Raw genomic sequence first — 24,412 nt, forward strand, 5'->3', positions numbered from 1 at the left:
GGTCACCTAAATGGAAGCGCCGGCCCTGGTCGTGGAGCAAAAGGGACGGAGAGCACTAGCTGAATGATCCTAAGTGTATACAGATAAATCGTAGATCTTTCCTGCAGTCTTACCCTTGGAATCACCAGCAGGTCCTAGGCAGATATGAACGAGTGGTTTTTAGGGACAGAATCACTGCTTTGGGGGTTAAAATCCAGGCGCTCTTGTCTGTAGGAAGCAGCTTCAAAGGAGCTCTTAAGCACCAGGAACAAACAATCTTAGGCCAGCAGCCTGCTCTTCCGAATTCACTGTGGATCTGGTCAGTACTAGAGCTAGGCCGGAACTAAAGAGGGTCTGAATGCCCCAAACACTGGGGGAATTTGGACCTGAGTCTTTATCTTTCCTATGGGCAAAACCCACATGCTGGATCCCAACTGTCGGACCATAAGAAACTTCTGATCTGGATCCGGATGCAGACTTTGCAGCTCAAGTTCTCTCCCGGCTCCCCCATCTCCCCTGGCAAGGAGAAGACATCACCTCTTCTAGATGCCCAGTCCTTCCTCATCTCCCTCACTACAGAGCATGCACGTTACAGACAGCTCTGCAGTGTGACCATTTAATGACACAACCCCTCGAGCAAACCATTCTGATGCTTGCAGTTTCTTCCCTCCTCGCTCCCAAGACACTTTTACAGCGACATGCCTTCGACTGCGCTTACTGCAGAATTCGTAGAACAGGTGGCCCAGCTGGCTTTCCGATCATCGTTATCCCAAAGGCACGCAGCCTCCTTGCGGATTGAACGCCACCCAGGTCGATCCCTAGCTAGGTCCTTAAGGTGGTCTTGCTAGACCTTCAGTCGACGCCCATCACTGGCGAGCTTATTGTGCCACCAAACTTTTAGCAACCGCATGATTGCTGGCCGTGCAGTGGCATTCCCATCCCAGTTTACCCATCCGCCCATTCACTGGATACAAATGGCATCACATAGACTCAGTGCAATCCACTTCAGTGGCCCTAGACGCTGGACACATGGCTTAAAACGCCTGCCCAGCACTGACTTTCACTGATAGTTGGTGGGAACTGTTGTATGATCCTAGGTACCTCCTGCTCTGTCACCCTGGATTCACACCGGCCATCGTCTCTCCTAGTCTGCAACAATCCTTTGTGCTGCTTCCCTGCCCTGACTGAGAACCACGTTCCCCTCTCCTTCGCATCCTGGAACATTTGACTATTTCCACCGTTTATTTCTCTAGAGCCATCTGTGAAATAAAAAAGGCCACATCCCCTAGGACAGCGCATTGCTACGAGCACCTGGATCAGCACAGCAACAGCTTCGGGGGATCCTGCTTGAGGTCTGCCGCTGAGCCGGACAGACTGGGCCCACGTCCCATTGCCTTGCACCTTCCACCGTCCTTTCCACCAGTGCAAAGAGGCTGTGAGATGCTCCCCGTTCTGAGCTGGTAGCATTGCACCCCCGTTTTGCACAAACAGAAGACCCAAGGCAGTAGGGAACTCAAGTCTGCTGCAGAAAGGGGCAGATGTATTCTTGGGCACTATCTATTGGCACATGATCTTTAACTAATTAAACATGTGCCGACATGGGTCACTCTCATAGCAATCAGGGCCCCATTTAAAACTCCCGGACTCCAGATCCATCTAGGACTTGAGTTAGTAATTGGCTGGCAATGGATAGCCAGGTCAGCCCCCTAGGGAGCCGGGGACTCGCTCCCCATGTCAAAAATTGCTGCAACACACAAAACAATTGAAAGGTACCTTTTCTCCTTTGTCTCCCCTGGTTCCAGGAGATCCCTTTTCTCCCTGTAAAGCAAAAAGCCGCTCCTTCACTCCTTTGTGCTAACCTTAGTGACTGACCTGAGCTCTGAATCTGTCCAGTTCATGCCTAGATACCACAGTGATGGGCACAATGGAAATACACATTGTTAGACTAGAGAGATGATGAAGGGGACCGATGTACGTTCGTTGTGGTGTGGGTGGGAACAAGGGAGATTGGCTGTTATTCTAACACAGGAAGAGGGGCCTATAGGATAGAACTGGGTGAAATGTGATTTTTTTTTCCCCCCGCAAAGAAAATTTCAACCCAAAACCCCCAAATCCCTTTTCGTTGGAAATTTCCAAGGAAATTTTTGATTATTTGGTGGAAATTTGAGGCCAAAAAATTCTGGCTGAAAACTGGGACTATTTGGAAATACTGCCATAGTGCCTCATGGGAGTTGTAGTTTGGGGGCCTCTTCCATGGGCTGGGCTCCATCTCCTGAGGGGCAGCGGGAGAGCTCTGCCTGCTTCGTGCAGCAGCCCTCATTGGCTGCTCTTCCCCAGAGCACGGGGAAGTGGGGGAGACAGCCAATCAGAGGGAGTTTTCCCCAGGGAGGGCTGAAATTTGCATGGGGGCTGGTGTGAGTCCTTGTGATGGCATCATCGCGAGCCAAGCTCCAGCGAGGCTTTTCACCTGCTGAGATCTGCATTTGGGTTTCTCCTGCAAACATGGAGAGCAACACGAACAAATGACGCACTGCTGCATCCCCTCAACTGCCACAGTGACCCTGGGCCAGTCAAGGTTCTGTCTACCCTACATTGTAAACCCGGGTCTGTGGGAGCTGAGTTTGTGCACTTGGTGTTTCCAAGCCTCTGCTTGGGCATCCCCACAGCTTTGTGGCTTACTACTGCCGGACCCAGATCTCACAGCCATGCTAACACATCCAGACCTCACTATCCAGATCTTCTGACTCAGATCTGCAGCTTGAGCTGCGTCCACACTGCAAAACAACAGGGCTTGGAGCCAAGTCACAGAACCCAGGTCCTGAGTGCTGGCTGACCCAAGTCAGACTGATTTGTGTGTGGACGGAAGCGGGGCTTGGGCTCAAACCTGAGTCAGAGCCCGGGCTTAGTGTGCAGTGTAGCCATACAATTTGAACTTCCTGCACCTCAGCTGCCCATCTGTAAAATGGGAATAATACGACCTCCTTTCTCCCACTTTTGTCTGTATCATGTATTGAGACTGGAAACTCTTCATATGCATGTACAGCACCTTGCACAAGAGGCACTTGATCTCAGCTGGGGCATCTAAATGGTACCATAATACAAATAATAAACAGCAACAAGAACTGACACCCCTTTTGCTCCAGTGTAAATGACTTTACAAGACATTGAGCCGTGGGGAGTCAGGCCCAATAGGCTGATGATTATTTGGGATCTTCAGGGATTTAATTTGTCTTTAAAGGCTTTTCAGATCAGCTCTGTGACAGAGCTCCGATTCTGTGGGGGTTTTGTTTGTTTGTTTTGTTAAAACGTTAAAGAAAAACTCAGACCTTTTGACCCTGGAACGGCACCAGTTCTGGATCCACCATGTCTGACTCCTGCTTCTGCAAAAAGAAAATAGAGGCCCCCCACACACACACAATCAAACAGGAGATTTTGGACAGAATGATGAAGAACCAGCTGCATCTAACATGCACGGAGCTGTAGTAACAGCTCTATAAAATAAATGTATTACCTTGATCCTCCTTGCGCCTTGAGGTCCTGGATATGTCTTGAATTTAAAAAAAAACAGAGGAGGAGGTTTTCAGAGGAGAGCGTATGATTGCATGCTAATATTTCATATTTCAGAGATATTTCATCCACAACACGTGGGAAAGAACTATTTGAACATGGAGGCACCTTATACCTCTCACAATCAATGCAACCATTCATTCTTACTGCATCCCGATGCCAACCGTGGTGAATTGGGTGCATTTAGTGGACAGGTTACGTCTTAGCAAGAATCAGTGAACACTTATCAGGGGTCACTTAGCCGCAGCCTTATCCAATTGAACATAGGGGCGAATGACACAAAAAGGATTTCATTGAAGCTGTTCCGAAATTAGGCTGTGGGAACCAAGAGCAGAATGTGCCTATTGTCTGGTTTTTCAGTATGATCAAGTGCAATGAAAAGGAAAATAAGTGAAACTTTAGGATCGACTCACAACAAACGTGGTTATCTGGAGTTCAGGTGGCTTTTGCTCCCCATGCACTTGAGGAACAAAAGGTTTCAGAGCCCCAAACCCAATGGTTAGAAAGGCAGTAAATGCTCAGTTGAGGTCTCCACACCTCTCCCCAAAAAGAATGTTAGCGTTACAAGACAAAATCCCAACAAGGAATGTACATAAAGCAGGAAATGCCCAGTTAAGATGTTCCTTCACACACAACACAACTGTATCACCTTAACTCTGCCCTCACAGGGATGGCAATAGGTTCATCACAGTAGCTTACCCCTCCCTAACAAAAATTTCCTTTGTGTCAACCACAGCTCCCAATCAGGGCTCCTATTCATGCAGTCTGAGAGGACCCTCCACGAGCCGAGCTGCAGAATCAGGGCCATAGTAGGGAAATGCTTTCTTGTTTAAAAGAACCAGTTTCCACTAAGTTTTTTTTTTTTAAAGGGAAACATTTATATCAGTCTTAAGTTCTGTAAAAGTTTTTACCAAACCTACTTTTCAGACCAAATGTTTTGGTAAGCGAGCAGGTCAGAAATCGTCAGAGAGAAATTTTTCCGAGAATGCAGGTTCCCTCTGATGGAGCTGCATGGTTCATCGTGAGAGTCACATGACTGAGGTCCATCATGGGAGATGTAGTTTGGCCAGGCAGCCCAGCCCATAAGGGGGAATAAGGGCATGTGGCATCCAAACTACAACTCCCATGAGGCACTGCGGCACCATAAGAAGATGCAGTCTAACACTGAACCAACTCAAAGTGAACTCTTTTGACATTTTCCAAATAACAAATTTTCTGAATTTTTTTTCCACTACAAATTTGGATATCCTGACTCTTTTTCCCAATCTGGGATGAAACCAAATGTAGAAATAGCGAGAGTTCCGGCCAGGGGCGCCAGAACAGGGGGGCAGGAGGCCACAGCCCCCCTCCCCACTTTTTATCAGCTGTAAGGGAGTGATGGGGTAGGGGGGCAGAGAGGAGCAAGTGTGGGCCAGGTCTTGGGGGGGAAGAGGTGGAGTGGGAGTGAGGCCTCGAGGGAAGGGGTGGTGCGAGGGCGGGGGCTTAGGGAAAAGGGGTAGGGGAGGTGCGAGGCTCGGGGGAAGGAGTGGTGTGGGGGTGGGGCCTCAGAGGGAAGGGGCGGCGGGGGGGGCACGGTTCGGGAACTGGTGGCCCCCCCACTTTTAGAGACCTTCTGCCACTCCCGATTTTTGCTCTGCTGTAACGCTGAAGAACTGTTTAGAGTTTCACATGTCCAATCTGACATACATAACCACAATAAAACAGCTGTGTATAATTGTGTGTGTGGGTATAGATATATTTGTTGCACACACAAAACTTCCCCAAAGTTGGCCATTGTGTTCCATCAGTGATTAACGTTGGTTTCTCTGTTCCTCTTGTGTTCTTTAAGCATCATACACTTCCCTTCCCCATCTCTCTTGGGAGGAGCACTTAGCCGTACCAAGGGACACTGGCTTGCCTGCTGCTGCTGCTTGTTTATTATTTACAGGGAGCGTTTCACCCTCACCCTAGGTGTATTACTATTTTTAATGAGTGAGAAAGCAGCAAGAGCTGTTACCCCAGTGTCCATCTGGAATAAATTGCCTAGGGAGGTTGTGGAATCTCCATCTCTGGAGATATTTAAGAGTAGGTTAGATAAATGTCTATCAGGAATGGTCTAGACAGTATTTGGTCCTGCCATGAGGGCAGGGGACTGGACTCGATGACCTCTCAAGGTCCCTTCCAGTCCTAGAATCTATGAATCTATGAATCTCATAAGCACTATCTCTGCAAACACTCCAGATATTCGGCCATCGCTTACCACATATCCAGCCGGGGATTTCTGAACTCCAGCGGCACCAGGTGAGTGAACCTGTATAGGGACAACAAGGAGTTATTACCGCTTCCTTCCAAATAGTGTTGATTGCTTTGCGCTCATGCATAACAGACTGACGTGGTGGAAACAGGGGTCTTTACCATGTGCCTCTGTCTCTCAGCCGTTCTTCTGACTCTAACATGGCTCGTTAACTCAGGGCCGTCAACTGGATCTGCATTTTCCTGCGTGAAGGAAAACAGCATCCCTTAAAGCACTCAGATGCGTAAATTGGATTATTTAATTTTACACTGTGCCATAACTTTACTGATACTTCAAAAAAGCCAACACATTGCAATTGCTAGTGTTAATTGCAGTAGTGTCACTGAACTGTTCAGGTGCGTCCATGTAGTATTCACCTGCGGTGTTGCTGAAGATACCAGGTACATCCAGGAAGAATGCACCTACCTTTTGGGCTATTACACGTACCAACCATGTCTAGGTAACACGCAACTGCAGTGGTGCTTGGTGCACTTGCTGAGTCTAGGTACAGCACACTTGCTGTGGTGCTTAGTGGACTTGGTATATTCCACTGAAAGCACTGGAATATTAATGGCCAAAGGCCCCACCAACACATGTGATGAAAGGCCAGATGGGAATGGCTTAATCTGCAACTCACAGATGTTTGCAATGTTTGTGTTTTGGGACGTTCTGGCAGCATACATGTGAGATGTATATGGTAGAAACTGTGCTAACAGTGCTAGCAGTAAATACTCGATGCCTATAGGAGTTCCTACATATTAATTGCACTCAATTATCTGCTCCTGTATTTTGAAAGGGAGGAAATTAGAAGTTGCCAGACATTACTCCCCACGCCACTCACACACCATGAACCGCCAGGACATGAAAACAAAGGAGTTGAGTGATTCATGCTGAAATAAACTCAACTACCCTAGTGGATCGTAGGTCTTTGTCTGTGGAAGAGTCAGGAACAGAACCCCATTTTTTAAACTCCCACCCATGTGTTTTAACCACAAGTTCGTTCTTCCTCTCACACGTAACTGCATGTTATGATGCAAATAAGACTGGTTACTTTCACCTGGGATGCATGTACATCACCCACTGACTTTAACGTGACTCTCCGTGCAATACGGTGCTACTCGGCATGAGGAAGGGAATCAGAATCTAACCCATCGTGACAGAAATATCGGGCCTCAGAGAAAAAGAACTGTAGCATCAAAATATTGGTACCAAGCCCCAGGGTGGTTTCCGTCTCCTATTTACAACGTTTTGGAAGTGATTTGTTACAGGAAGTGTGGATGAAATTGATTCCATGCAGAGGGCCAACACAAGAACAGGGGGCATCAATTTGTTCCAGGCAAGCCCTCTTCACAGGAGGGGATTTTACCCTGAATAAATTGTAAACCCTTTGGAGCAGGGACTCTCGTTTTGTTCTGTGTTCGTACAGCACCTAGCACAATGGGCCATGACTGGGCTCCTAAGCATTGCTGCAATACACATAAATAAATAATAATCATTGAATAATTCACTGGGAACCAAACTGATCAAATCAAAGCATTAGCTCATCGCGTCCCCCCGAAATAAAATGGAGTGAAGTAAAAAGCAAAATAACAGTATTTCTCCCAGCTCCCCACTAGTTCTCGCTTTAATTTAATTCATTAACTGGCTTCTGTTGTACCTCTGGGTTTATTACCAGCTCATGATCCTTGCACATCTGGGAAGGGGACAAAAAGGCAGAGCCACTTAGGGATGGACAGTGCAGAAAGCTGAAGAGGGGAGTTGTTGGAAATGGGAAAGAAGAGACTGGGGAACCGCTGGTGAATGGTAGAGATTATGGTCACGGGTCCTCGTGCATCTAATAACTGACCGACCAGCCTGTTGGTGCAAGACAAACTTGAACGTTGTCCATGTGAGCAAGCACCAGGCCCAAAGGGGTTGGGCACTTCCTGTGTGGCTTGAGTTTAGCAGTGTTTTCCTGGCCCCAGTCGTTCAGCCATAAGAGGGGTTTATGAAAGAAGAAGCTATGTGGTAAGAGTATCGCATGTCCATCTCCACCACTGGAGCTCAATTGTGGTAATTTCCCACATCAATGAGCCCCATTAGTCTTATCCATTCCTAGTCGTGCAACAGACTCCAGGTAGGTCTTCAGCAGCAGGGATAGAACCTGTGACCTCTGGATCCTAAACCATGAGCCTGTACTGCTAAAAGACCCAGCTCTGTTAGCCAAAGCTGTAGCAGGTGCATCCTCTAGCTTCGGGCTAGACATCACTGGAGCACCCCACTGAGCGGGTGCGGACGAGTATGCCCTTTAGGCGGGTGGATTTTATGATATCTACAAGAATGTTTTTTAAAGTGGTGGTTTGGTTCCTTCCCCCACCTTGTCAAACTCCAGACAACCCAAAGGAATTTGCTGAAATGCTCTAGGGGGAAAAAAACCCCACTTTCCTACCTGGAAGGTTTTACCAAGAGAGGAAAGTTTCAGCCCCCAAAATGAAAGTTTTGGAAAGTTACAAGGATGGGAAAAGAGGGTGATAAACAGAAGCTATACAGTTTAACTACAGTGGATGCTACTTGTGCTTGCTATAATGACATAATTTAAAAGATAAGGGACTTGATAGATTAGGTTAGATTGTAAACTTTGGGGCAGGGACTGTCTATTTGTTAATATATTAATAATTATATATGAATACCCATTTCTTATCTAGCCCTTCTCATCAGTAGATCTCAAAGCACTTTATAAAAGAGGTATCTTTATCCCCATTTTACAGATGGGAAAATTGAGGCCCAGAGCGGTGACGTGACTTTCCCATGTTTACAAACCTAACATCGTGGGGTCCTGGTCCATGACGGGGGCTCCTACATGCTACAAATAAAGAATCAGAATAATAGCTACGGGGACTATAGCAGGAACCTTTTATCTCGAGGGCTCCAGGCCTGCAAGCTGCTCTGTGCATCTTTGCCATTGCGCCCATGTTGACTTCAATGATCTGCATGGTGCAATTTCCAGGAGCAAGGCCAGGCTCACGAAGACCTGAAACATGTTACCTCCTTTGGAGCGGGGAATGTGGAAGGAGCTAAGCAAGGACAAGCAGATGCGGCCTGTTACCTTTATGTCTGGGAGGACTGTATCAGCTGCTTCAGAAGAACCATTGTTGCCCACTGAATGATCAGGCTGCAAAAGAAAACAGCACAATTCAGACTGGGAGCTCTCTTGGCATTGGCACTATAGGATTCTTTGCAGTGGCCAAGATGGTTGGATGGGAGGTCTCAGGCAGTACTCTTATTGTTATTACTCAAATGGAGGAAAGTAACTTCTACTTCCCATCCAGGATGGCAGGTTGAAAACAAACAAAAGGAAGTATTTCTTCACACAACACACAGTCAACTTGTGGAACTCCTTGCCAGAGGATGTCGTGAAGGCCAAGACTAGAACAGAGTTCAAAAAAGAACTAGATAAGTTCATGGAGGATATGTCCATCAATGGCTATTAGCCAGGATGGGCAGGGATGGTGTCCCTAACCTCTGTTCGCCAGAAGCTGGGAATGGGCAACAGGGGATGGATCACTTGATGATTACCTGTTCTGGTCATTCCCTCTGGGGCACCTGGCATTGGCCACTGTCGGAAGACAGGATACTGGGCTAGATGGACCTTTAGTCTGACCCAGTACGGCCGTTCTTATGTATGACACAACTACTTGGGTTGGCTTTGCCTTTCTCTCCGACCAAGTTAATTTGATTCCACAGCCCACTTTTAGTAAACTCTTCTACCACCAAGAAATTGGACCTCTGGAGCCAACCACTTGGATTATTATCAACTCAACATCTGTCAAGGGCCCCATGAACCTTTTAATGGTTATGCTTCCTGATTAGAGCTGCTGCTAATGGGGACAACAACCGGCTATATTTATCTCTAGCTGTATTTCCCCCTGGTGGGTATGTACTTATTTAACCAAAGACACCTGAGGCACGCTGCAAGTAAAGAGGAGAGGGAAGCTGGTATCTTGCCACCGTTGCATACACAGAACCCGCAATGAAGTCAAAGGGAGTTTTACATCAAAATCAACAGCAAGAGACTGCTTTGAAGTTGAGATTAGAATGGGCTTTGGCGTTTCGGAGGGTTTAGTTTGGCTGTCAGAATGAAAGGGCCTGTTGCAGACCTACTGAGAACTCCTGGGAAATGTTCCATCTGTAGAAACAATACTGCCTCGATGGTGCAAGGGTTATTTGCATGAAAGTAGGGTATTTTTGTTCTAGCTGTTTCTCCGCTCCCTCCTCCCTACCCCCCCCCCCCCCCCTGTCCCCCCCCTGAAGGCAGAATTTTCTGGTTTTGGTCTCAGTGCGATGACACTCAGGAGTGAGTGCTGGCAGGGATGGGCCCATAACTATTGCCATAGGAACTAAACGCGACATTACAACCCGGGGAGCCTGACTTAATGTCTAGGCTTTTCTACAGATTCGCAGAAGGCCAGAAGGGACCATTAGATCATCTCGTGTGGCCTCTGGCCCAACATTTCACCCAGCTGAGCCCAATAACCACAGCTGCCAACTTTCACGCGGTAAATAAGCACCCCGACTTTCACAATAAGCCAAAAATTAAGCTAATCCCCTTTGAAAACAAGCCAATCCCTAAGAACCCCAACACTCTGTGACTAGATCCCCCCAGCGTGCAGTCTGGGACTGTGATGGGCCTGCTGTGCACCTGACTCTCTCCCCACCTTGCCCCTGCTTGCCCCTTGCCCCTGCTTACCCCCTTTGCCCCTGCTTGCTGGGAGCTGATCAAAAAAAAGAAGCAACAAGCTACAACAAGCAACAAGCTACAAGCCAAACAAGCAACAAGCCAAAAACTAGCCAACAAGCAACTCACAAGCCAATTAAGCTGAAAACAAGCCCACTTTCTGCGTTTTTTCCGCAGGTTTGGCATGTCTGCCAATAACCTGTGTTTGACGAACGCATATCTTGTGTTTGGCTGAAGCCCAGCATCCAGAAGGGCGGCCACTCTTGAGCTGAAGACAACAAGAGATGACGAATCCACCCAGGGGTACTGGAAGGAGGGGTGGGGCGCAGGGGGCCATGGCCCTCCTACTTTTTACCATCCATAAGGGCAAGCGACGGGGCAGGGGGAGGTAGGAGAAGAGTGAGTGAGGGGTGGGGTCTTGGGGGACAAGGCATCATGGGAGCAGGGCCTCAGGGAGAAAGGGCATCGTGGGGGCGGGGTCTCGGGGGGGGTAGCACGGGGGTGGGGCCACAGTTTGGTGTTGGTGGCCCCCCCCCTTTTAGGAAGCTTCCGCCATCCCCGAATCTGCTTCTCCCCTTCCCAGTTTGTTCGAGGGACTAATCCCTTTGTGCCAAATGTAGACACCAATTAGGTACAATCCTAACTGGGGTTTGTCTGGGTGCAGCTTCCAGCCACTGGCTCTTGGTTCTGTCTTTCTCTGCTAGAGAAAAGAGCCCTTAAGTACTTGCTCGCTTCGAAAGTACTTACACGGTGTAACCAAGTCACCTCTCAAGCTTCTTTTTGACAAACTAACCAGACTGAACTCTCGGACCCTCTCACCCTAGGGCATTTTCTCCAGTCTGCAGATCATTTTCTGCATCCTCTGTAGTTTTTAATAGCCTTTTAAAAATGCGGACACCAGAACTGGACGCAGCATTCCAGTGTTAGTCTCACCATGGCCCTACCCGGAGGTAAAAATCACTTCCCTACTCACTGCTTCCCTGTTTATACCGCCAAGGATCACAGCAGCCCCTTTTTGCCACAGCATTGCACGGGGAGGTCATGTTCCGTGGCTTGTTCTCTATCGCCCCTATATCCTTTTCAGAGTCACTGCTATGGCACGCATCCGTGCAGAATCGACGCATATCAATACATTTAGCCTCACAATCCCCCTGTGAAGTAGATGAATAGGTATTATCACCCCCATTTGATAGATGGGGAAACTGAGGCACAGAAAGGTTGAGCCCATGAATTATTCCACGTGGGCAGCCCCCGCATGGAGCCCCATGGGTCTGCTGACATGAAACAACTTGCAGGACTGAAGTTGACATTTTCAGAAGTAGCCATGGATTTGGGGAGCCCCAATTTTGGGGTGCCAAACCTGAGACCCCTGGGGACTGATTTCTACCCAAAATGCCAATTGAAATTGATGGGAGCTGTGGGTGCCCAGCACCCCAATAATCCTAGATGTCTCCAGTTGGGCACCCTACCATTGAAGCACCCCAAAAGAGGGGCAACTTTTGAAAACGGAGGCCTAAGGGACTTGCCCAAGGTCACATGGAGACATCAGTAGCAGAGCACAGAATAAACCTAGATCTTCTGGTTCCTGCTGTAGCCCTTTAACCACAAGACTTTCCTCTCCAGGGAGAGGCACCAAGAAACTCCTAAAATAGGCTGGATCTCTGCCAGATTCGACTCTAGTGCTAACCACTGCTAGATATGTAGGAACATCTGGGTCACAGACTGTGCTCCTGAGCAACAAGAATTTTGTTTTCATTCAAATATCCCTTGGAGAAGGGAGAAGGAAAATCAGGGGAGTGAAACAGAGACAAATATGCCAGTTCCCATAGTGTGCTTATTCGGAGAACCTGTTTCCTGAGCACAATACATATGTTCCAGGCCCGTATGTGTTGGGCGCCCTCTAGTGGTCCCAGAACACTAGCTCACAGTTACACTGATTTGCATCTGAATTCCTTCTGAAATCTCGGGACAGAGCCGGGCATTATGCAGAAGATTGTGGCCTGAAGCGAGGGGAGTGGCAGCAGGTCTGTTCTAATCAGAGTTGGATTTCGTCCTGATGTGCATCATTGCCGCAAACTACCCAGAACCCACTGCCTATTATTGCAGCGGTATTTGTAAGGATACACCACTGGTTTTCAGCTCAGTTCAAAGGGCCCAGCCAGCGTATCTCGCAGTATTTTCTAAAATAATATTTCTCTCTCTCTAATAAACACCTGGATGCTTGAAAATGACAGTGGATGTCCTTACTGTGCCTCTCTTAACCCCATCGCTAGCCCACAGGGGCATAGGGCGTTGGCCACTCTTGGATGCCAGGATGTTGGGCTAGATGGACCATTGGTTCTTATGTTCTATTGCTGGAGAGCTGCTGAGCTGAGGGCACTGGTTTCTTAGTGTAGGGTCACTCGGGAGCACAAGACTGAACATGCTGGTTTATTATTGTCAGGCATTGGGCTACGCACACACCAGAGTGGCCCGTTTCAGGCTCCGAGAAGGGGATGTAATGAGGCATGTGCAGAAGGGCAGAGAAATACAAAGGCGTGAAATGCCAACATAGAAGGGATGAAAGCCTCAAATCTCCTGGTCCTACCCTGAAATCCGCCCCAACCGGGCTCAGGTGGGACAAGGGAGACTCGTTGATTTCCAGACACGGCATAGGGTGTCACACCCCTGCCTGTGCAGAGGCTTACTCTGTTGGTTCCTTTCTCCTTCCTCCGCTCCCCAGGGCCTTTTCTTCAGGGGCGCCAGAAGCTCCCTGGACCCATTTCCCGGGGAGTGATATTCTGACTCTGGATGGAGCCTGGCTGAGCACGGCAGAGAATGAAGGCAGCAAGTCAGAGGCAGCCTGGTCCAACCGATTGAAGCCGAGAGAATGCGGAGCTAGACCTCAGGAGTTCCTAAGCCAAGCCCTGACGGTCTAGATAATACTTACTCCAGCCACGAGTGCAGGGGACTGGACTAGATGACCTCTTGAGGTCCCTTCCAGTCCAATGATTCTAGTCCAGTTCCCTGCACTGAGGCAGGACTAAGTAGTATTTAGACCAGTGGTTCTTAACCTGGGGTGCATGCACCCCCTGGGGTTGCAACATGCCAGATTTTTTTAGAAGGTAAATCATCGAAAACACAAATTAAGCACAGGCACGTACGTACAACTACTTTGTTTCATCCAACCAATGTATTTATTAACATTATGCATTTTTTAACAATTACTGTAATATACAAACAAAAAATATATCTAAGTTTAAGGGGGGTGAGAACATATTTTGAGAACCAAAGGGGTGCAGGCTGCAGTAAAGGTTAAGAACCACTGATCCAGACCATCCCTGACAGATGTTTGTCTTAAAAACCTCCATTGATGGAGATTCCACAACCTCCCTAGATAATCTGTCCCAGTGCTTAACTGCCCTGACAGTTCAGAAGCTTTTCTTAATGTCCAGCCTAGGCAAAACTTTCTTGTAGATCCCCAACAATCAACACTAGCCCCTTGGCTGCAGCTTCCCTTAGTGTCTATTTTAGGATCACGTGTGGGAAGAGATGAATTGAAAGTCAGCGAATGGACATTTTTATACATCTCCACGCAAAGCACTTACTCTGCTCACGTCTTTCTCCTTCCTCCTCTTCTTCAAGGGCTCTGGTGTCTCCTCAGAAATGTTTCCCAGTGCGGGAGGTTCTGACCCCAGAGCAAGACCAGCTGGGCTCTGCCGAGCCTGAAGAAAACAGGTTATTTCTCTTTAGAGCACCATGTCTCTCCTATGTCACATACAGTCCATGAGGTAAAAGTCTTATTACGCCCTCTCACACACACCCTTTCCCTTTATCAGATATTCAATAGCAATATGACGATCAATCAAACACTACACGTACAAGGATGCACAGCCAAGGTGACCGACTCCTGAGTGCTCCGTGGTAAATCAGGACACACTGCTGTCAACGAGAGTATTGTTTAAACGCAGACCATGGGCAGTCGGAGTAGCTCAGGAGGCTGGTGACGGGTTATGGATAAAGCTGGGTGGGAATTTTTTGAAGCAATGTTTTTTGGTCAGAAAACACCGATTCGTCAAAACCGACACTTTTCAGGGAACGGTATCGTTTTTGACAAAAATGTCACGGGGAAGGTTTTGCAGGTCCAGGATGGACTTTTTGGCCACAGAGACACATCAAAAGACCAGAACTGCCAACAGGTTAGGGCATTCAGGTGGGATGTGGGAGAGGCAGGAAGATCAGGGACTTAAACTTGCGCTATCTACACTGCAGGTGAGGGCCCAGCCTCTATCCTATTGCAGGCGGAATGACCCAAAGCCCATCTTTAAAGTCATGTTAGAAAGGTATGCGAATGGTAAAGGGGGCCATTCCTAGTAGATAGGTTAGAACTTTGAAATGCAAACCTATATTGTTAGAAGTGTCATCACTGGTTCTCCACTTGTAAGGTAACTCCCTTCTCTTCATGTGCCAGTATATTTATGCCTGTATCTGTAATTTTCACACCATGTATCTGAAGAAGTGGGTTTTTTACCCACGAAAGCTTATGCCCAAATAAATCGGTTCGTCTTTAAGGTGCCACCGGACTCCTCGTTGTTGTTGTGGATACAGACTAACAGGGCTACCCCTCTGATACTGACAAAGAGTCCTGTGGCACCTTCTAGACTAACAGACGTATTGGAGCATAAGCTCCTCTGATACTTGACACTAATTGTGTGTATCTTAGACGCTAGCCATGTAAACAGACAATTCCTGTCTGTCACTATAATTATTAATTCATAGATCAAAAGGGAATATTAACATTTAGATGAATCTTGGGTGAAGTAATGTCATTGTCTATATGTCTCTTGGAAGTTTGTGATAGACTGCCTAATGGATAAATTGCCCTATGTTCATTTGTGTAACTAATTACTGGTGGTGTTTAGAAAGCAAAAGGTTACATCAAAAGCCTCTTGTTTACCCAGCACTGCATGGTCAAGTGAATGCTAGGACACTGTGGGTCCTGATTCTGTCATCTCAGATCTACTTGAGGCTTCATACAAGGGAAGCGTAAGCCATAAGGACTGAGATCCCTGTCCTAAGCTGGAACACCCTGCAATGATATTGGACATTGGACTATAACCTATGAACTACTTCTGAAAGAACTTTTTGCAACTACAAAGCTCACCATCTCTGCTATGAATCTGAACCTTAAGAACTGAACTCATGTCTGTATATATATTGATCTTTTAACCATACTCTCTCTCTTTTCTTTTTTAATAAATTTTAGTTTAGTTAATAAGAATTGGCTGTAGTGTGTATTTGGGTAAGATCTGGAATATTCATTAACCTGGGCGATAATGTGTCTGATCCTTTGGGATTGGTAGAACCTTTTCTTTATATAATTTTCAGAAATCTTCATCATATTTGACTTAGGTACCTGGATGGAGGTTTGAGGCTGGTTTGCTTTAAGGGAACTGTGTTGTTGGGTTTTGGGCAACCAGTAAGGTAATAAAGAAGCTGTTTTATGCTGGCTTGGTAAATCTAAGTATCGGAATATCCACCAGCTTTGGGGTTTGTCTGCCCCATTCTTTGCAGTTCACCCTAATTGAGTAACCTTAGCTGGCCCCAACTGGGACCCCGGTCACACAAGGTAAGCTCAATTCCCAACAAACAGATATCTGCAAAGGACTGAATTTAAGCACAAAAAACCAAAGAGATTTCTTGGGACCCTATGTAAGCTTGGCAGTTCACCATCCGATCTGCGGGCTCCATTAGCCAGGCGGGGTTTCTGTTCATCTCAAAACCAGTCCTGTATCCACATGGCAGCTAGCACCCACTCTCAACGGAGGCCAAGAGAGGAGTGGGCACAGAGAATGAACTGCCCGCTCGGCACTAGAGCACTCAGGGCCGATCTCTCTTGGCGAGGATTGGGACAGTATTTGAAGCAGGGCATGTTTGCTGGTGCTGAAAAGGAGAATGTCCGTGTCTAGGGCTGCACCTCACTGCAAATCTGATTTAATTTTTAAAATCCCAGCACAGACCATGACCGGAATCTCTCTGTGGTGGTGGGTGACGGGTTTCCTGTAGGCTACACAGTCCTCAGTGGGTGCAATGGACTAAGTAGGCCCTTTGAGACTTCCAAGGGAGTGCTCTTGGGCCAACACTACATTGTCCCATGTTTGCCACTTAAAAATTCCCCTCGGTCAAGGGGCACAGTCGCTGAGGGGGAGGAATTAACTGGGGAAACAGTCTGAAGTTTATGACAAGGTTCATGCAGCTGATCCCAGCTTTAAGGCCCAAGCCTGGAGTCTCAGGAGTAGGGTGGGCTGGAACTCCCCTGGCAGAAAGAGAAGGGGAGTGGTCAGGGTCAGGGATACTTGAGATCCAAGACAGCAGGATGGCTGGGAAATGTAGTCTCTCTTGGCTGCCATGTTGTAGTCCCGGCTTGGGGCGTGGCATTCTGGGAAATAAGGAAATTATATAAACGTCACCCTCTCCACACATGAGGCCTTTAGAAGGAAGCAGGCTGTGAGGTTGGTGTCTCCAGAAAGCTATGGACAAGTAAGCCCATTTCCTTTGGTTGCTTGACCAATCCTTTCGCTTTATAACAGGGCTTTGAGATGGGCACCTCAATGAGCATCAGAAGCAATATTCAGAGAATCTGTGGGGACATTTTGGTCTCATTTGGGGTTAATGGGAAGATACCCTCAGACAGAGAATGTCTCTGTTTATAAATTCCACAGAAGCACCTTTGTTGGGTCTGACCTGGTGTATGAGATGCTCAACAACAAACAGGTCTAGCTTGGGCATACAAACCAAATATAAGCTGCTAAGCATGCAAGGGGATTTTCAAGGTTACCTCTTCATTCTCCCTTATCACTGACCCATCCACCTCTTGGCACTCAAGAGAGGTATTTTCAGCAGTATGTTGTCGCCCTGCAGTGGGCTCTTCTTGGCTAGTTTGTAGCCGGGTTGCATTCAGTGCTCTAGGGCGGCCTTCCCGTTTCTCAGCCTTCGGCTGTCTCTGACATGAGCACGTCTGGTTTACCATTACTTCCACCTCGGTGTAGTCACCAGGACTGATGGCTGTTGTCCCATCAACCAGAGGTTTCTTCTGACCTGTTACATCCTAACAAAACAGGGAAAGGGGGCTGAAGAGGCACAGCGGAAAGAAATATCTGTGTGTGACTAGAGGCTTCCTGCTAACTGGCGTCTTCCAAAGAGCTGCATTCACATGGGTCCATGGGCCTGGAACTAGGAGACCTGGATTCTATTCCCACCTTAGGTCTGTTGTGTGATCTTGTGTGAGTCACTTCAGTTCTCTGAACTGACGTTTCCCCATTCAGTGAGATGGGGATAATGCTACTCATCCACCTTTGCGAAGCGCTTTGATGTTGTGTGCCACAGAAGTGCTAATAATCCCATGCTGTGATCACTTTAATGCTATCTAGCTCGGATACCAACGTGGTATCTGAGTGATGATGATGATGATGGGCGATCACTCGTTACTGAGTATGATCATCTTCCATGGGAGTTATGGGTCCTCAGGTGGCTGATAAGGCCAATTCTTGAACCACAAGTTCTATTGGAATGAGGGCAGATGTTTTCAGGCTCAGCAGGAGGCAATTGACCATGATTGGAAGCCAATCTCTCCTTCCTTCTACGCCTCTTGTCCTCTTCAGCTTGTCGGCGAGCAAGTTCAAAATGCAGGGGACCATCACGTAGGACTTCACTCCATTTTAAGCGATCCTGGGCAAGTGTCTCCAGGAGATACTGGGTATCTGAGTACTTCACAACCTTTCATGCATTTATCTTACCTCTGCAGTGCTGGAAAATGCTATTAGCACCGATTTACAGATGAGGAACTGAAACAAAGGGAAGCTAAGGCCCAGATTTTTAAATGTATTTAGATGTTGCTTTGCCCAACATTTCAATGCCTAACTGACTTAGAAGCCTAAGTCCCATTGACTTTCAATGAGATTTAGGTTTCTAAATCAGTTAGGCACTGAGTGCAGCAATGCCTAAATACCTTTAAAAATCTGTTCCAAAGTGACTTGGCAAAGGCCATACCAGAAGTCTGTAGCAGAGCAGGAACTGAGTCTCCAGCTAGCATCGTAACCAATGGACCACCCTTCTGCCAGTCATTTTATGAAACAACCAACAACAAATGAAGACAAAGCCACTGGTATCTGGGTTTCAAATAGCAACACAGTTAGAAGCATCACTTCCTGCCACTGAGCTGCTCACGGGGTGGGGTGGGGAGGTACGCAGATAACGAGCTGCCGCTAACCTTTCACCCAGAGAAAATTAGAAAAGCCCCACAATGGATTCAGGTGTGACGTTGCACCCCATAATGCTTTATGGGACTATGCTTACGAATGTATATATGACATAACTGAGATATGCTTTATGCTGTATATGCCATGTAACATATCTATGTAAAGGTTATGATCTACTGAATGTACTCATCCTATTTGTACGCATGTGTCATTGTTGTATTCGAAGTTATGAATATTGACTGTACACTTGTTTGATTTTAAATAGCCTTAGTAAGGCATTTGGTCAGCTTCTTTAGAAAGGAATTTGCAAGTTAAGTGCCCAATCAAGAAACACTTAATGGGCAATGGATCTTGGAAGGCTCCAATCCACACAAGAAGTCTACTTGAGGACGTTCAAGGTAGCATGTGAACCATGGCTGCTACCTGTAAGTTTTGAGTCATGCATGGACATGTGACTTGCCCATGTGACTCCAAAACTCCATCTTGTAGCTGGGATTCTACACAGGGGGAGGGGAGGGTCTCCATCCACAAGGGAAAGTCTATTTAAGCGCCTGGGAGACCCCTCCATTTTGTCTTCGGCTGGCTCAAGAGATAGCCTCTCCACCCCAAGGATACCTGAAAGAAACTGGAACAAAGGACAGTAACTACAGGGGTGTGAGTGATTGCTGAACCCAGACTACAAGGAGACTAGTCTGTAAAAGGAAGCTTACTGGAACACCTCTGAGGGTGAGGTTTTATCTGTATTCAGTTTTCTTACTTTATTAGGCATAGGCTTGCATGTTTTATTTTATTTTGCTTGGTAATTCACTTTGTTCTGTCTGTTACTACTTGGAACCACTTAAATCCTACTTTCTGTATTTAATAAAATCACTTTTTACTTATTATTTAACCCTGAGTATGTATTAATACCTTTGGGGGGGGGAGCAAACAGTTGTGCATATCTCTCTATCAGTGTTATAGAGGGCGAACAATTGATGAGTTTACCCTGTATAAGCTTTATACAGGGTAAAACAGATTTATTTGGGGTTTGGACCCCATTGGGAGTTGGGCATCTGAGTGTTAAAGACAGGAACACTTCTTAAACTGCTTTCAGTTAAGCTTGCAGTTTGTAGGACGTGATTCAGACCTGGGTCTGTGTTTGTGGCTGGCAAGCATGTCTGGCACAACCAGGCAGGGCTCTGGAGTCCCAAGCTAGCAGGGAAAGCAGGGGCAGAAGTAGTCTTGGCACATCGGTTGGCAGCCCCAAGGGGGTTTCTGTGATCCAAACCGTCACATCAGGAAACGGCAACACCAAAGGATGAAATGTACCAGTGTTCTCTGCATTCAGCCAAACTCTGCTTCCAATGAAGTCAAGTAGATTTGTACCATTGACTTCAGAGGGAAAAAAGTTAGACCAACACTAGGCTCTTTTGAAAATACTAGTCAAATGGAGAAACAGATGCTAACCGCTGACTTTATCTTTGGAAGGTGTTCGGATTACCACGGGTGATGGGCACTGTGCAAGAACATGAATATAGCCTAGAGGAGACAGCCTAGTAACGGCTAAGTAACCTAGGAGCTACCCATTAACCCCAAATGCGAAGAATGAATCCTACTAAACCGCCTCAACTTATTGTTACCTTAGTAGATTGTCCTACAGCTGCTGGAACTGTAAGCTGATGCCCGACATCAATACTCAGGTCTTCTTCAGTGACTGCTATACTGGTAAGAGGGTCGCTAGAAAAATCATACTTCAACGAAGCCTGTAAATCCCAAGAAAAGTGGTTAGACCCAGTTGAGCGATCTTAGCATGGGCTCCCAGTGGGTCAGACGAGACCGTGAGCCTTTCCAGGTAGATTTAATTGAGTTCCGTGAGACCAGCTGTTTGAAGGTCTTGCAGACGAAGCCTGTCCGCTCTCTGTGGTGAGCGCCTGCTACTCTTGAGGACTGTAGAGATTAGCTCCAGCACCACTGGCCAAATTTTCCCCTCTTACCATAGCTGTGCGCCAGCTGATTGCCACTCTCCCTCCCCAGAGGTGGCTGCATTTCAATGGGGCCGAATGGGTGCAGTAGGGATGGGGCCACCAGGTCACAAAGGGTCTGTCTACACAGTCCGCAGCAGCAAGCCCCAGAGCCCAGATCTACAGACTCGGGCTCCAGCACTAAAAACAGCGGTGTAGACGCCCATCCCCCTCCCTAGGCTTCAGAGCCCAAGATCCAGCCCAAGCCTGAATACCTACACGGCTGTTCTTAGTGCTGGTAGCGCGAGCCTTGCGAGCTGGAGTCTGCAGACCGGGGCTCTGAGACCTGCTGCCGCTTGCTGTGTAGACAAAACCAAAATCTGCACAACAATTTCAAACACCCCTGGGGTTTTTCACATCCAGGCTTTGCATTCGCTTGTCAAGAGAAGGGCCATCTGGACCTGGGTTCAGATTTCAAACACCCCACGTTTCCGGGATGTTTGGCTCTGATGGTTTGGTTCCAGGCCATTTGCAGCAGATGGCTGCCCAAAGCACTCTGGGATTTTTTAAGGTGAAAAGCCCCGTGAGTCGGTTAAAATGTTGTTGTCCCTTTGGCCCAAGCAATCAGCCAATATTCAGGGCCTGGCTGGGTTGTTTCTGTTAGGGGCAGAAACTGATTATGCGAGCCAGATATATTCTTTGGAGTGATCCTGTTTATATGTAAAGAATGTAGAAAAAGTCCGGTTTCCTTGAACACCGTGAAACAAACAACAGCGGGTAGTTTCCTTGCTCACAGTTTCCAATCCTGCCTTTCCAGCCAGTCCTGTGCCCCCAGGATCTCTGTCTCTGGTCCCTGTGACAGCTGTGTCCATGACAGCTGCTCTCATTTTCTGCTGGCTTTCTACTTCTAACCTACACAAACAGCTTGCCAAGCAATCCTCTAGTCCCTGGATTTGCAACCAGTCCTAGGGAACCCTCTCAGCCCACATGGCTTAGCCCTGCTCAGGTTTTGCCAGGTGTCTGATTGCCTTGGGCGATATCTTCTATTGTCTCCAATTATCTCACTCCATAAAGTAGCTTACTTGCTCCTTTCATTTAGCCTGAAGGGTGGTTACCTCACCTGTAGGCTTTAACAAGATCAAAGACCCACTTGATGGCAGCCATTAACACGTTCCAACATAATATGATGGCATAACAGTATTAGCTACTACAAATCACCATAATCTGCATGATAATAAACTGTCCTCCTGCAGCTCCCAGCTACCAATGCTTCCAGCAGCCCCACTCTTGCAATGATAACACCGCAGGGGAGGGGAAGGGAAGGGAAAGAAGATCTTGATATTGAAACCACAGGACTTGGCGTCAATGAGAACGGGCTCTATTCCTGGCTCTGCCAATGACTTTCTCTGGAGCCCCGAACAAGCCATTTCTCGGTGCCTCCATTTCCCCCTGCTCTCCTCCCCTTCTTCTCTCTGATGCCGCGGAAGTTCAGGAGGATGAATACTCACAGCATAGTTCGTAGCTTGCGTAGATCCCTCCTTTTTCTTGGCAGGCTTGCCTTTCCCGGAGCTGGCTCGCCCCTGGATCAGCGCTTCAAGCCCATCCCTCAGGAGCAGATCGGTCAGTTCCTTCAGCAGCGCCAGCTGCAACAGCACATCAACAATCAATGATCAAACAATGACCACCTCTCTCCCTGTCCCCCGCTGCTCCCCAAGGTAACTGAGAAAGGCAGAACCCACACAACGTGAGAGTAGGATACACATGCACTCAGGGGCGTTGCCTGGCACATGGACAGACAGACGCCTGCAGATCTCCAGGAAGTGCCAGTACCCCGTGGAACTGCCTTCTGGTGAAAGGTCCCAGAATTACCAGCACGGGAGACTTTCACCACAAGTGTGTGTACCACTTCTATGCTCACCAATCTCTCCCGAGGTCATTCTGGACACTGATTAGTTGTGCTCTACCTCTGCTGTGGAGGGAGGTGGGGCCAGTGGCTGGGACTCGGAAAAGCCAAGATTAATTCCCTTCTGTGCTACAGACTCCGTCTATGACCTAGGCACAGCTCATCAAAAGTACTTAGGCACCTAACTCCCATTGATTTCAACAGGAGTCAGGAGCCTCAGTACACGGAGGATCTGGTCTCTCTGTGCCTCAGTTTCCCCTCTGTGCGATGGGGATACAGCACTGGATAAAGGCATTCCAGACAGTGAGATGCCCAGACACTATGGAAATGGGGGGGGGGGGTTTGTCTCTAGGTGACATTAGCTATTTAAGAGGGACTGGCCATCAGGGCTAGTGCCCCTGTGCCTCATCCGCAAACTGCAGTTCAGAGGGTGGGCAGCACCGCCCCTCCCCCCCCGAGGCCCTGCCCTCGCACCACCCTTCCCCCGAGGCCCCACTTCCTTGCTGTTTCCTTCCACGCTCCCTATTCGCTCCTCTCCACCCCCTCCACCCTGTCGCATGCCCTTACAGCTCTTAAAAGTGATGGCCCCATAGCCCCCCTCTTCGGGTGCCCCGGTCAGGGAGAGGCCCTGGGAGGGGAAGGCTGGAGAAATCAGGAAAGGGCGAACTAGGGTGACCAGACGTCCCATTTTTAAAGGGACAGTCCTGTATTTAAACCCTCCTGCAGGTGTCCCGACTTTTTCTTTAAAACGGGCAAATTGTCCCGTATTTCCTGTCTCCCATCCAGCAGTACTGGCGGGTCCTGCTGCTGGCTGGATCCCTGCTCGCCAGCCTCCCGCCCACCAGCGGTGAGTGTGAGGGGGGGTCCAGTGGCCAACGATGGGGGTGGTAGGGTTGCCAACCCTCCCGGATTGACCAGGAGTCTCCCGGAATCGGCCTCAATCTCCTGGTTGCTATTGAAAGCAATGCTGGAGATTTTAACAGGCCAAAAGTCTGGTTGACGGGGGCAGTGCAGCGGGGCTAAGGCAGGCTCCCTACCTGCCCTGGCTCCGCATGGCTCCTGGAAGCAGCGGTATGTCCCTATGGCTCCTAGGTGCAGGCAAGAGCGGCCAGGGAGTCTCTGCAGGCTGCCTCCGCCCCAAGCGCCGACTCCGCAGCTCCCATTGGTGAGGAACCGCGGCCAATGGGAGCTGCAGGGGTGGCAGCATGCACCGCACAGAGCCATCTGGCCGTCCCTGCCTGTGCCTAGGAGCCGCAGGGACATGCCACCTTCGGGAGCCACTGGAGGTAAGCGCCACCCAGAGCCCCCACCCCCTCCCATGCCCCAACCCCCTATCACAGCCCGGAGCTCCCTCCTGCACCCAAACTGCCTCCCAGAGCCCACAGCCTGCACCCCAACCCCCTGCCCCAGCCCTGAGCCCCCTCCTGCACCCAAATTTCATGTCAAAGCCTGCACCCCCCACCGCAACCCCCAGCCCTGAGCCCCCTCCCACATCCAAATTCCCTCTTAGAGCCTACACCCCAAGCTCCTGCCTGAGCCCTGAGCCCCCTTCTGCACCCAAACTCCCTCCCAGAGCCAGAATCCCCTCCTGCACCCCAACCCTCTGCCCCAGACCGGAGCTCCCTCCCACACTACGAACCCATCGGCCCCACCCCCAAGCCCAGAGCTCACACCCCAGCCCCCTGCCCCAGCTCAGTGAAAGTGAGTGAGGGTGGGGGAAAGCGAGTGATGGAGGGAGGAGGGATGGAGTGTGTGGGGGCAGGGCCTCGGAGAAGGGGAGGGGCAGGGGCATGGCCAGGG

At 48.6% G+C, this 24,412-nt stretch overlaps 2 protein-coding genes across 7 annotated transcripts in view; both read right to left on the minus strand.

Moving 5' to 3' along the window:
• Positions 1 to 24,412, minus strand: part of LOC112109469 (collagen alpha-1(VII) chain-like) — a 102,496-nt gene that overhangs the window by 75,357 nt on the left and 2,727 nt on the right. For 5 of the 6 annotated variants that reach the window (XM_029910805.1, XM_029910806.1, XM_029910803.1 and 2 more), the window contains exons 3-11: positions 22,218 to 22,352; positions 20,389 to 20,511; positions 14,120 to 14,236; positions 8,904 to 8,969; positions 5,941 to 6,021; positions 5,786 to 5,836; positions 3,491 to 3,526; positions 3,306 to 3,359; positions 1,753 to 1,797 (exon numbers count right to left, since the gene is read on the minus strand). In XM_029910805.1, the coding sequence (XP_029766665.1) occupies positions 1,753 to 1,797; positions 3,306 to 3,359; positions 3,491 to 3,526; positions 5,786 to 5,836; positions 5,941 to 5,943 (189 nt within the window). In that variant the 5' untranslated portion in view covers positions 5,944 to 6,021; positions 8,904 to 8,969; positions 14,120 to 14,236; positions 20,389 to 20,511; positions 22,218 to 22,352. The remainder of the gene's footprint in view (positions 1 to 1,752; positions 1,798 to 3,305; positions 3,360 to 3,490; positions 3,527 to 5,785; positions 5,837 to 5,940; positions 6,022 to 8,903; positions 8,970 to 14,119; positions 14,237 to 20,388; positions 20,512 to 22,217; positions 22,353 to 24,412) is intronic. The other variant, XM_029910802.1, reaches the window with a different exon arrangement.
• LOC115271172 (collagen alpha-1(I) chain-like) overlaps positions 16,801 to 24,412 on the minus strand; it is a 38,227-nt gene continuing 30,615 nt past the window's right edge. The window contains exons 17-20 of the mRNA XM_029910817.1: positions 22,218 to 22,352; positions 20,389 to 20,511; positions 17,539 to 17,619; positions 16,801 to 16,827 (exon numbers count right to left, since the gene is read on the minus strand). Coding sequence (XP_029766677.1) covers positions 16,801 to 16,827; positions 17,539 to 17,619; positions 20,389 to 20,511; positions 22,218 to 22,352 — 366 coding nt within the window. The remainder of the gene's footprint in view (positions 16,828 to 17,538; positions 17,620 to 20,388; positions 20,512 to 22,217; positions 22,353 to 24,412) is intronic.

This window comes from Terrapene carolina, unplaced genomic scaffold (genome assembly GCF_002925995.2).
Source record: "Terrapene carolina triunguis isolate 2854851 unplaced genomic scaffold, T_m_triunguis-2.0 Scaffold68, whole genome shotgun sequence".
Classification (NCBI taxonomy): domain Eukaryota; kingdom Metazoa; phylum Chordata; order Testudines; family Emydidae; genus Terrapene; species Terrapene triunguis.